Here is a 13185-nt window from a genome sequence, read left to right as displayed (position 1 = left end):
ACATTATGAAAATTTGAGAACGGCATATCAAAGTTTCAAAAATAATAAAACAAATTTACGCAATATGACGATTACAAAATTTAATATATTAAATTAGATATTAAAAGATATTAAACTTAATTTGATACATTCTTTCTTTAGTAAAATTGTACAAGAGTTTGAAATAATTGTTGCTTAATTCATTATTTAGAAATTTTACCTCAATTGCATTGATTATAGAATTAACACAATAGAATTAACACATTTATATTTACTTAACATTTAAATAATTTTAAATTTAATGAATTAGGTAGCAAATTTACTTTCACTAAATTAATAAATAATCACTAAAATAATCACTTATTTAAAATTTTGTGTGTGTGTGTGTGTGTGTGTGTGTGTGTGTGTAAAATTTTTTAAATAGATATCTCACATAGAGAGAGTGCCTTTCAACAAGTGCGACACAGTGATCATGTCATTTTTGTTTAACATTGACAAACAAAAAGGATGTACTGATCCATTGTATCACACCATGTCATTTGCATTGCTTGTTACAGAAGGTACAGTAAATTATATTTATTATGTTGTTTGTTCATGATACAATTGGAAATCACGACACTTCGACGTGCAATGAACACACTTTGCTCGACGGATAATTCATTGACTTGCTCTACTCAAGTTTATTTTTACATCATTATGAGGAGAAGTTCCGGGGTGCGGAAAATCGTGCATGAGTGATCGCTCAACGCGCAGCCGCCCGATTTATGTGATGCATGATTCTCTACCAAAGTTTCAGATCAGTCACGATCACGTACATACGCAGGTGCATATCCTAAAGAAGTTATATTTCAAACAGTGCTGTTACTAGTACTTATATATAACGTGAAATAATTGTGATTACAATAAAATAAAATTTAAGGTAAGAGATAAACATCGTGCTATTAATTTTAATATTGTAAATCGATGATAAAAAAATTACAATTTATATAGCATAAAAATTATTGATAAGAGGAGCGAAAAAATTACTTGGAAGCATTAATTGATTATAAGAAAGTCAGAATTTAATATTAGTAGAACTTTGATTTAAATAATAATGTATGTCGTTGCAACGAAAATGCATAAGATTATATTAAATTTTTGCATTGTAAATGGAATGAATGGTGGACGAAAATTTTATTGCAATTGAAAAATAAAAAGAATAATAGATTCTTCTTATTTTTTTAGCGTTGGAATGAAAGAAATCAAAGTGGAAAATTTCTTAGCCAAACAGAGACAAAAATGCAAGTATTTCGAAGGTGAGCTCGAATTCATATTATTTAAATATCTGTTTTTTTTTTTAATTAAATATTTAAAAAAACTGTAATTCTCACATAATTGTTTTGCGAAAAAATCTATATTTCGTGAAAAATCATTTAATGTTAAAAGAGTTCAGAAAATCTTCTCAATTTGATTGGAAATGATAAATGATCGATCAATCAGAGTCTATCAGACTCCCAATAGGGTGTTCTCTCATTAATTAGACAATCGTTATTGCATTAACGAGAACGCTAGGTACGTCCACGTTTGGCAATATATCGGAGGCCGGAATCAACTTATTCGGACATAACGTTACTGATGAAGATCAATTGGAAAAGTATCGCGGCGTCGAGAGCAATGAAACAGAAATTCGTCAATGCCCACCATTTTTCGACGGTTTGCTCTGCTGGTCGCGTACTGACGCACCAGGAACAGCCACTTTGCCCTGTCCATCGGCCTCGATTATGGGATATAATGATCTCGCGAGTGATAACTTGAGAAAATTTGCGATGGCCAGCAAAGTCTGTTTGGCGAACGGCGAATGGTACAAGAACTCGGATGGCATCTTCTGGAGCAATTACAGTCTGTGCGTGTTGAACCTCACGCGTCATATTGAGAAGAATTATTTGTCGTTGTATGAGACGCCAGCGAAGTTTGCGCTACTAAATGTAAGTTATTTGTTGTGGCTATGCTTGATTATTGAAGCAAGTAGACAGATTTTTTTGTGGCATTGTAATTTAATAAGCTGCTATTAAATTAATGAACATAGAATTTGAAATTTTTGGATATTGTAAACAACAGCAAAATTTAATCATTTCTAAAACAAATTATATTACATTCAAAATACTTATATAAAAAAATTTAGATATATTATATTACATTAAAAATTTAATAATGAATATCATGTAATAATTACATATTATATAATTTAATGTTTTTCTATGAAAAAAATATTAAAAGTGCAGCAGAACCATCTTTCCAAGATATATTAGATATATTTACATTACATCCTTGTTGTTTGTCAAAATAAACAAAGATGCATTATATTATGTCATCTCTTGTTCAAAGTATCTTCAGACATGAATTATTATGCTATATAAATGTATTAATTGTTCTTACAAAATTTTAAAATTGCTATACAATTATTATGAATGCAATAGATAAAACCAAATTGATTCATTTATACAACTTTTATCATTATATATTTTTGACAGAAATGGCTGTCGATTATTAGAATAATATCGCATATTGGATACATTACTTCGTTTACCACATTAATCATTGCTATGGTAATTTTTTCCTTACTTAGGTAAGTATAGATGTTTTCCTCATCTGAGCACAGACACCATTATTTTTTTTCCATTGAGAGTATTTCAATTATCGCTAATATGTTTTCCGTATATACGTAGGAAACTCAGGAATTCCAGAAATAGATTACACATGCACCTATTTGCGTCCTTTATCATGAGAGCTTTTATGGCACTCCTTAAAGATTGGAGTTTCATAGGCGGCATCGGATTAACCTGGAACGTCGTTCCATTCGACGGAAAGAATGCTTTTAAAGAGGAAAATGTAAATAGAACATCAATATAATTATTTTATTATTATTTTAATTTTTACTAATTATTCATTTAATTTTTTTACTCTTACGGAATTCTAATACCCGCCAATTTAATACTGAAAGATACATTGAGTATAAATTAAATAATAAATTAAGTATTTATTTTATTATTAAAATCCTGTCACTATTTTTAGTACACCAAATAAGTAAATAATTACGTTTTAATAATAAATTGACTATTATTAAATTTCTACAAATATTATTTTGATTTTTATTATTTTAATTAAATTACTCTATACATATAATAACAATAACTTTTTGCAACTTTTTGCTCAATCTATAACTGTCTTTTTTTGTGTCTATTTAAAAATTTGTTTGATAATCTCATAAACTATTTTTTAATAAATTGAAATGAATTATTAATCAATCAATTTTTATAAATATTTACGTCTATAGAAAAACAATGTTTTAAATTATCTCTATCTCACTATCATTTTCATATTTATTTCTTAATCGAGTAATGTAATCTGTATTTTCGCTAATCAATGTTTTCAGACTTGGATCTGTAAGATCATTACGAGTCTGTGGCAATATTTCATTGTGGCAAATTATTCATGGACCTTGATGGAAGGATTGTATTTGCACAATCTAGTTTTCCTACCGCTATGTACCGACAGCAGCACAATATTTCTGTATATCGTATTAGGATGGGGTGAAATAGAATGAACTTATTTAAAATTATTTTAAATGTAGAGCCTTAAATCGTAGTTTACTCACATTTTATTACATTAAATAGGTCTCCCTGTTTTGGTAGTAGTGCCATGGATTATATTTCGCGCGACTATTGAGGACACTCTCTGCTGGACCACTCATAACAATCCCTCACTGTTTCTCATCATAAGAATACCAATGATTATATGTATTTTAGTACGTCGATTGCATAATGTAATGAGCATTTGAATTGCATATTTAAATTAAGTATCTGTTTATTTCTTTCTTTCAGTTCAATTTTCTATTGTTCCTTAATATCGTTCGCGTCCTGCTGGTAAAGCTGAAGACATCGGTGCATCTGCAACGGAAAAAAATGAAATACAAGTTAACAATTAATACATAAATAGCTTTATAGCATTATTCATCAATTTATATTTTAAATTAATTTCATTATTATTTTCGATGTGTAAGAAAGATATATATGACCTTTTGATGGCCATAAATAGCTTAAAATCTAGTTTAGCATACGATCTTTTGTTAGATACCATTATATTTATTTTATATTTATTTTAATTTTTAATTTAGAAGATGGGCGAAATCAACTTTAGTCTTGTTACCACTCTTCGGAATACATTATACAATTTACTTAGGGTTGTCCTACCATAAGGATTACCGGGTAGAACTCGTAGGGCTTTTTTGCGATCAACTATTTGCATCCTTCCAGGTACTTATGACGCGAAGGACCTAACCGTTTTGCATAATTTAAATATCCCCGCACACACTTTGTGTTATTTATCTTTGTAGGGCGCCTTCGTGGCTTTTCTTTATTGTCTGCTAAACGGTGAAGTCAGAGCAGAAATGCATCGAGCGTGGAAAGCTCGACGATCAAAGAGGGAGGTCGATTCTTTCATCTCTGGACATAGGAAAAATTCAAGAGACGGAATCAATCGAAAGCGGCATCGATCAGAAGATGACACCAATTTTACGATAACAATTACAAAAAAATTGCCCGTGAAAAATATCAAGTAGAGTCAGCTATTTAAATGTCGAACACATTTTATTTATATATAATCTGTTTAAATATCTAAAAAGTATATAAAAACCAATTGAAACCAATTGAAAAAGTAATAGCGAATATCTGGGAATAAGAAAGTGAAATTATAAAGAGTTGATGTGTTTTTCATGTTTACAGGAATTAAGTATTTTTAATAATAATGTGGACATATATTATGAATCTTATTGTGATTTTACTTTCTAATATGTACTTTCTAATATATACACTAATATACACACTACGTGTTTGAAATATTCAGTGTACTTTACAAATAAATGTTTCTATGTGTATGTGTATGTACATCTATATACTGTAAGAATATGTATTAAATATGTATAACGATAAAAGAAAAAAGAATAAATTAAGAATAGATTAAGTGTCCACATATTTCTATGTAGGATTAAAAAGAATGATTTATTATTTCTAAAGAAATAATTTACTCTATACCCGAATAACAATCTTTACTGTAATACATAGGTTTGTTACTGAAGTTTTACATATCCCTTTTAATTTCTCAAATTTATACATAATTAATAATAAAAGCTAATAATCATATATCTGCATTAATAATATATAAAAAATTTTAATAAATTTAGAAATTAAAGATTAATAATAAGTATTTTTAATATAGTAAGTATTTTTTAACACCGTTATCTTTTAAATGTAAATCCATTTATTAATATCACAAAAATTAACATACGTAAATATGTTGATACATTTATGTTAAATATAATTTCTTTTTTAATATAATATTAATAAAATTTAATAATATTTTATCGATTTGTAATAACTACGAAGTTTTTATAAAAACATGTATTAGGCAAAATGAAAGGGGAAAAAGGGTTTTGATCGTGAAAAGGATCGTCATTGTGGTAACGAGGTGTGAACTATTTCATGACACCCGAGATGCCTGATGGAACACATTAATCGGATGTATCGAGCAGGGCGTGTGCCATGTCCTTGATTGTTGCGAGGATTGATCGTGTTCACATATATATACGCGTGTACTCTCACACGGCATCTCGTCGTGACTCTCGGCCGCACGCGTCAACCCTCGCACGAGCAATTTTCGAGATGGGTGTTGGCAGTCAAATTGGAAGTAGATTAAAGTCCGATTGACCAATTTGCATAATTGCGGGTTCTGCGGTTCTATCCTTATAAAGCGGGGGTGACACTATTCTGTCTTTTCCTCGAGTATGACGAATACAAGCGTTCACCTCGTGAATAATAAGACGAAAGAAAGAGCTCGAATTTTCTCAATAACATGAAGAAACGAAAAGTGATAAAAGTTAAAATTAAATCAAAATATTTAAAAATTATATAATAAAAATTGAATCCAAGATTAAATTAAGTAGAAATATAATTAAGCAAGCTTGCAAATTATAATTTAGAAAAATTTTTATTTCCCTTTAAAGAAAATCACCAGTAGTGATGCATTCGAGCGAGACAAGACGAGAAAATACCGATACTGAGAAACTTTAGGCTCGACAAAAACAAATAATTGATACAATTTTCTCGTCTCGATAGGCCGATATTCTCGCTTCTCGAGATTCTCGAATTTTATTTTGAGACATTCAAGAATATCGATTATCTCGTTTTGTTTAGTTGAAATATTTGTATACTCAGACAACACATTTATAACTGTCACAAAGAAATTTAAAAATATAAAGAAAAATGTGTGACAATCCATGCAACGAATCGGTGAAATATCAGGTAAAAGGAAAATATGGATTAATAATATTATTAGGAGTGTGATTTTAATTTTAAGGATTTTTTCTCAAAAACTTCAATCAATATTGTCTTTCGAATTATTATAAAATTATAAAAACAAAATATATATATATATATATATGTAAAGGTGAGACAAAATTGATTTCTGCTCGTTTTGATATATCTAAAAAATATTTTATTTCGTAGTTATCATGTTCGTTATATCAGTATATTATTATCGATATATCGATACTAATGTCAAACCATTGGTAAAATGATAAGTATATGAAACAAAGTATTTTTTAAATGTATCGAAACGAGCAGAAGTCAATTTTATTTCATCTATACATATATGTACATACAGTTTGCTTCTATAATTTTATAATAATTCGAAAACAGAGACGATGCTATGATTGAATCACGCATTTTCGAAAAATCATATACGTGAACGTTATAAGAATAAACTAATTTTATTACACGTATTACACGTTCTTTGTCGATTTTAATGTCTATTTAGTATATGAAATTTAATCGAACCGTAATCAAAATTTTCAGACACATTGTTCACTATTTTAGGAGACAAAAAATTGCAACTGTACGTTATTGTACAAATGATGAATCTTGGTTTTGTGTAGAATTGTTCCGCGACGGAGAGGATGCGACTGTGATTATTATTATAGCCGAATGGCGCAGATGCGACGCGTCTGCCACCTGATCCTCCGAAGAAATCTATATTACTCCAAAATGAACCCATCTTCAATTTACTCTGTGTTCCAAGAATACGTTTAAAATAAACATTATAATTATCTTAAAAGACAAATTCTTTTCTTCTCGAAAAATAAAAGTATATATAATAAATAATTTTATAATATTTCCGCATCTCTCTTATAGTTATACTGAATATTTTAATTACACTACACTATTAAATCTATAGTGTCAAATTTAATCTAATGTGAATCGCCACTGCTCTTACTAATTACTTACATCGTTATTTTTTACTAAAACGATAATTAAATTTGATACTGTATAGTGTAACCATTGTTTTAATATAGATATGATAGGAGCAGTGACGACTCACATCAAGTTAAATTTGACATTATAGATTTAACAGTGTATCGATACGAATCATTGTCCAAAAGAATATTCGTAGCGTTTTTAAATAAAACAGCTCCTATTCGTAAGACTCAGATTTCAAAACTCTCATGTAGACAATATTCTAATTCTAAATTTAAAAGATATATAATGACATTTAAATTTAAACGAAAGAATATATTTATACATTTATATTTTTTTAATAGGATATAATAAGACATGTCTCAATTTCATTTGTTCTTGATTGTAGTAGGTGACAGCTGAAGTATAGATGTTATTAACTTATTATATCATATTTCATATGGGTATAAATATTTCTTTAAAAAAAAAAAAACGTAATTGTATGATGTCAGAAATGATCAAATCTTTTACCTATTTGTATACATGATCGATGTTAAATATTATCGTCCGACGACAGAAATCCAGCGTCAGTTTTCCAAAATATTCAACGTCAGGTCAAATGATCGATAAAATGGTCCTTGTATCCGGAAGGCTGTGTAAAATACTGTCGCGTGAATTACGAAATGCGGCGGAATGGCGACGTAGTATCAGGTGTCGGGGCGGGTTCGCAGGGATGTTTCTCGATAGTCGATTGGAGAACGCTCGGGATGCTGGGGATACGAGAGGACAAGGGAGGCTGTGGCGGAATCAAGGGCGTGGTTACGGGAGATGAAAATCCCTACCCGCCAGCTCTGTATAGCCAAACTCACCCTTCCCTGGATCAGTTTTTCTGCCAGGGATGCTGTTGACCGTTCTCTCCTGACGATCTCGTCGAAGCCGAGAGATCGAGATGTTGTCAGAAGTGATCTTGTTGCTGCGGATAACAATCGACGTTGATCTAATCAGGAGTCGATAAATGAACGAATGATTTAGAAAAGTGAAATATTCTGAAGAATTTCCTTCTGTGTTAAGATTGATAGTAAAAAAAAGTGGATAAGATTTTGTGTGCGATTGTTTAATTGGTGAAAGAATTTAATTGAGAACAATAGAAAAGAGTGATCCATTTTAAATTGGATGAGAATAAGTGAAGAAAAACTTATTTTTTTATCTTGGAAAACTATGGTAAGTAAGACAAATGAACAAAAATACACATTAATTGTTACACAAAAGTAGATAGTCTGTTGTGCAATAAGTAATTTTACTTTATAGAAGATATTAGAAATATTACCTGTAAGGATTTAAAATAATATTAAATTTATTATTATAATTTACACATCAAATTTACAAAAATTTCTTGAATTAAACTATCGCAAAATTAATTTTTATTTAATTCAATATTGGACAAAAGCAAATTTCTTATTCTTATTTATCTTCTCTTAACAATAAAAATTTTCTATTTAAGTTTTATCATTAACTCTTTCAATATAAATATAAATAAATATAGATAAATTAAAATTTAGTTTCTTAAGAATTAGAATTATGTGCACAAAGTGTGTATTTTTACAAAATTGTGTCTGCGTAAAATCTTTATGGCGTAAAGTCGTAAAAATAAAAAAAATCCATAGGGAATCGTATCGATTTGATTGGATAGCAGTGTCATGATAAATATTAAAAGAAACGCCGAGAAGACTTGTCGCTCGAAATCTGGTGGTTTTCTTTAAAATATTAAAGAAAGAATCGAAAAGAAAGAGCATGGTGAATGCTCATACAAATCGTCGGTTTACCATAAGAATCAGATCGGGCAGCAGTCGTTCGGGGTGGCTTTTCGTCAATACTTGATGAAGATCGAGCTACTTATGCGGAACGCAAACTGCGTTTCACTTAATAATGCAACACCTTTCTCATAAATAAACTATTTCAAAACGACTGTTTCGGTGACACGATGGAATTCCACAGTATTATAAATTTATATCTTTCATTTCTCTCTCTTTTGCCTATATACGAAAGTGTGAAGCGTTCTAATATAATATCTCTCTTTCTATTGAAGTTATTTTTGGCTTTATTCTCTTTTATGACTATAATTCTGTTACATAAGTTACATTTGCTCAGTAAATATTTGGTCATCCAATTATCGCCGATCGAACCCCAATATTCTGGAACGAAGGCTAAACCCTTTTATGTTGCATTTTTTCGTAGTTTTCGCAAATCCCCAGAGTAAACGGTGCGAAAAATTCGATTGTTATTTTGCGTCTCTTAGCGCCCTTTTTTAACAATCGTATTTATCAAATAAAATATTATAAACATCTAAATATTTATAATTGCATACTTACAACCTGTGTCAATTCTCAAAGATTTCTCTCTAATTTTTTTATTTATTCATTGGAATCTTTATTTGATTTATTCATCTAAATATTATGTAAATTTAACTTAATATGTGTATAAATTAAACTTTAAATTGCACAGAAAACGTTAAAGTCAATATTAATTAATAATACTTTATAATTTGTAATTAATTTTAACAACAAATTGTTTTTTTTTTACGAAGTAGTTAATTTTTATGGATCAAAAGTATCGAGACACTAAATAGTTTTTAAATTGTAGTGGAGAATAAAAGCAAAATAATAAATAGAATAAATGCGAACGATATTATTGCAATACATATATTAGAATAATGATAAATATTTATTTCTCGCACCCAATAATGTGATTAATGCGTTAAAACACATGACTATGTCATATTTTTGATGGTTTTAATGTAGAGAAAAATGGAGAAAATTGCTAATATCTAAAGTTAAATAAAGTCGATTATTTAGTCATTAAAGTCAATTATAGAAGTTTTCATTTAAAGGTAAGTTTTCATTTATAATGGTTTTAAACTATATTAACTTTTTCATTTTTTAAATTATCAATGTAAATTTTTAATCAAATCCAATTCGGCACTCGAATAGTAAGGATTTTATTTCTTATTTAAAATTACAGTTCATATTAATAATATCTAATTGTAATTTAACATTAAATAACTGGAATATCTTTTGAATAAAAATTTTTATGATTGATAAATAATCTTCACAAATTATTTGTTAAGAAAGCAAATCGATCAGATTATATATTCCTAAATTAGGATTATGAAACATGAATTATATAATATATCGTTGGAATTTATGTTACATGCAACCAAATTAAGTTCTCGCGACGTTATCCGCGTTTTTTTGTATCCGATTGACAATTATCGTAATTATAACATTGCAGCTGCGTTCTACGAGAAGCAAGATAGTAATGCTTTACGACGTGAATCTACGTCCAGGGCAAAGGTGAGGAGATAATTTTTCGCGGTAGATCAGACTGACCTCTTTGAAAGGAACATTTACGAAACACAAAGGCACATGAAGAGCTTCAATTGTGATTTTGCGAACGAGGATAGAACGGTTCCTATGGCGAACAGCGGCCACGGGGTCGCCGTTAACGGTGTAGGAGCCCCTGGTTCGGGCACCTTGTCGAGGGAAGAAAGACGCAGGCGAAGAAGGGCTACCCAAAAGTATCGAACCGCACATGCCACACGGTAAGACCACGCGCAGGATCTTGCTACAAAGGCAAACTGAAGAAGTAAAACACTGAAATGTCACGAAGAACCTGTTTATAAGTTTTTATAATCGTAATGCTTAAAAAATGATTTTCCGAAATTTTTAATGAAATTTAAACATTTCTCTACTAATTAAAGCTGTTCTTTAATATTTATCATTCTCAGTATCATTTCTCATAATTTACGCCTTTCTTCTGGGTTGATTAATTATTTATTAAAATTTGTTCTTCATTTATTCTAGTGATGAATATAAATTTGCAACATATTTCTTGATATCTAGAGAAGTTTAAATTAAAAGAAAGTTCAATCTTATTAGGACGATCTAATTATTCTTACCAATAAAATTCATTTTTATTCAATCGATACATCTCTTGTGCTTTCATTGACATCACAAGTGTTCCGATATAATTTTTTATATCCTATTGAAAAACGGAAATTATCTAAAGAAATCTAATTTTGAAAATTCAGTAGTATATTAATATGTATTTATATATGAAGGAATTCTTTATATGTAAAAAAAGGGTTGCTGTCTAAAATGGATAATATTTATCTCGTTAGGGAAAGAGTTAGAGTGGAGGCGTTCAACTTGGCGTTTGCGGAACTGCGAAAGCTGCTGCCGACATTGCCGCCGGACAAAAAGCTCTCGAAAATTGAGATTCTTCGGCTGGCAATCTGTTATATCGCTTACCTGAATCATGTACTCCAAGCTTGAACTTGCGTATTTCAACGAGCAGAGATAGAAGACTTAAAAAACTGTGATGATTTCATCATCATCATCATCATCACAAGCTGACTGCGAATTGACCGTTTTTCTAAACTTTAAGAAACGTTATATTATAAACATTATTTACATCTACATTTATTACTTTTAAAATAAATAATAAAATAAATTTTTTTTGGGAAGCCTTTGGGATAAATTATTTTTATTGTTTTCGATTTCTGGTTAAAAACTAAACAATTTTCATTCGATCAATTAACACAAACATTTGAATAGTAGATAATAGAAGAAACATGCTATTGTTCGGTATATTCAATAATTGTTGAAGAGTGTCGCTAAGTTGCGTTAACTGTACAGAGTTACATCGTTTATCGTGCGATATATCCGACGATATTCTCGAATCTATCCGGATTCCTGGATTAGTAGGCCACTTCGGGACAATGGAAGGGCTTCCCATGGGACTGCTATCCCTCCGCGTTTCTTCAAATTCTCCTTCTACCCTTGATAGTTCGGCTGCGTATTCGATCGTTGTCGATTATATGGTGTACGAGCTTAAGTGAAAAAGAATGGAATTGCTGACGAGGAGGCCAACTTCACGGATCGTCGCCTCACGCCTCTCGTTTCCCGGTTCTCTGCAAATACGATTGTGTGACTCGATCCGGTTGGAGATCTGCGCGTGATTGATTGTCCGTGCGAACTAAACTGGCTTTCCTGTGAAAAAAGAACGCAGATGAATTAGAATGGAAGAAACTCATTTCTGTGGAACTAAGTACCTAATTTAAAAAAAAATGAGTTTTAAATTATAGATTCATTTTATTGTTATTTCATTTTTATCAATTTTTTAACATTTATCAACAACTAACAAGATTAATACACCAAAAAATTATATTATTTTTATAATTCTGGACACAATATAGTGGAAGTTTTTACTATTTTAATATAATTTAATCCCAAATGAGTGAAACAAAATAAAAACATACACACACTGAACGAAAATGTTTGCAACATTGTTTTCAATGAAATTCTTTAATTTGTTTTTTGAAGATTAAATATAATTAGCTAAGCCACTTAGATTTTTTTATTTTTATTTTATAAGAGTCAGCATTTTATAAATGATTTTATATAAATGACTTTATATAAGTAACTTTTTATAAGTAATCTTATCATATGAGTTCTTTTATCAAATATGTAAAGAGATAGATAGTATAAAAGAATATGTGACAATGACAATGTTAATATAAGTAAATCACTAATCGTAAAAAAGTTTATTTTTGTGTGCGTTTATATATATATTTTGCGGGCAAGACAATTAAGAAGTGATTGATGAAGCAAATATAGTTAGGCAAATTTATTAATTTATTTGCTATTATGTCTATTTTATTATAATTATTAGTTTCAAATAAATATCAATTATAAATAAAATGTATAATAATTAAAATTTCTGCTTTTATTAATATGCTTATATTAATGCTTAATAATTTTATAGCACACTGTAAAATATTCTACGCGATGCGTATAATCAAGAGTGTTAATTTAATGCGCCTGTTAAGAGATTTCACGATAAACAATTTCTATCATTCCTCTATAAAGTAAAATAGTTAAGT

The 13185-nt window shown here is 29.5% G+C and overlaps 2 protein-coding genes across 2 annotated transcripts; both read left to right on the top strand.

Annotated features, from left to right (window-relative positions):
• The first annotated feature begins 1210 nt into the window (after nt 1-1210).
• On the top strand, nt 1211-4576 carry LOC108685556 (secretin receptor). Its single transcript, XM_018190407.1, has 9 exons — nt 1211-1274; nt 1531-1943; nt 2490-2584; nt 2685-2847; nt 3392-3548; nt 3633-3763; nt 3840-3931; nt 4133-4271; nt 4352-4576. Exons 1-9 carry the CDS (start codon nt 1211-1213, stop codon nt 4574-4576), a joined length of 1479 nt encoding a protein of 492 aa, XP_018045896.1.
• Nucleotides 4577-10666: 6090 nt separating this feature from the next.
• LOC108685669 (helix-loop-helix protein 1-like) lies at nt 10667-11575 on the top strand. Its single transcript, XM_018190563.1, has 2 exons — nt 10667-10842; nt 11422-11575. Exons 1-2 carry the CDS (start codon nt 10667-10669, stop codon nt 11573-11575), a joined length of 330 nt encoding a protein of 109 aa, XP_018046052.1.
• Nucleotides 11576-13185: the final 1610 nt, after the last annotated feature.

The sequence above is a fragment of the Atta colombica genome, unplaced genomic scaffold, assembly GCF_001594045.1.
Source record: "Atta colombica isolate Treedump-2 unplaced genomic scaffold, Acol1.0 scaffold155, whole genome shotgun sequence".
Classification (NCBI taxonomy): Eukaryota; Metazoa; Arthropoda; class Insecta; order Hymenoptera; family Formicidae; genus Atta; species Atta colombica.
This window is presented reverse-complemented; position numbering and strand designations above follow the sequence as displayed.

What these genes read in the sequence shown, in the direction of transcription:
- LOC108685556 (XM_018190407.1), top strand. Translation starts at nt 1,211, where the DNA reads ATGAAAGAAATCAAAGTGGAAAATTTCTTAGCCAAACAGAGACAAAAA. An exon ending in GTAATTTTTTCCTTACTTAG is followed by an intron (nt 2,585 to 2,684) that starts GTAAGTATAGAT and finishes GTATATACGTAG; the next exon opens with GAAACTCAGGAATTCCAGAA. An exon ending in ATGCTTTTAAAGAGGAAAAT is followed by an intron (nt 2,848 to 3,391) that starts GTAAATAGAACA and finishes CAATGTTTTCAG; the next exon opens with ACTTGGATCTGTAAGATCAT.
- LOC108685669 (XM_018190563.1), top strand. Translation starts at nt 10,667, where the DNA reads ATGAAGAGCTTCAATTGTGATTTTGCGAACGAGGATAGAACGGTTCCT. An exon ending in CGAACCGCACATGCCACACG is followed by an intron (nt 10,843 to 11,421) that starts GTAAGACCACGC and finishes TTATCTCGTTAG; the next exon opens with GGAAAGAGTTAGAGTGGAGG.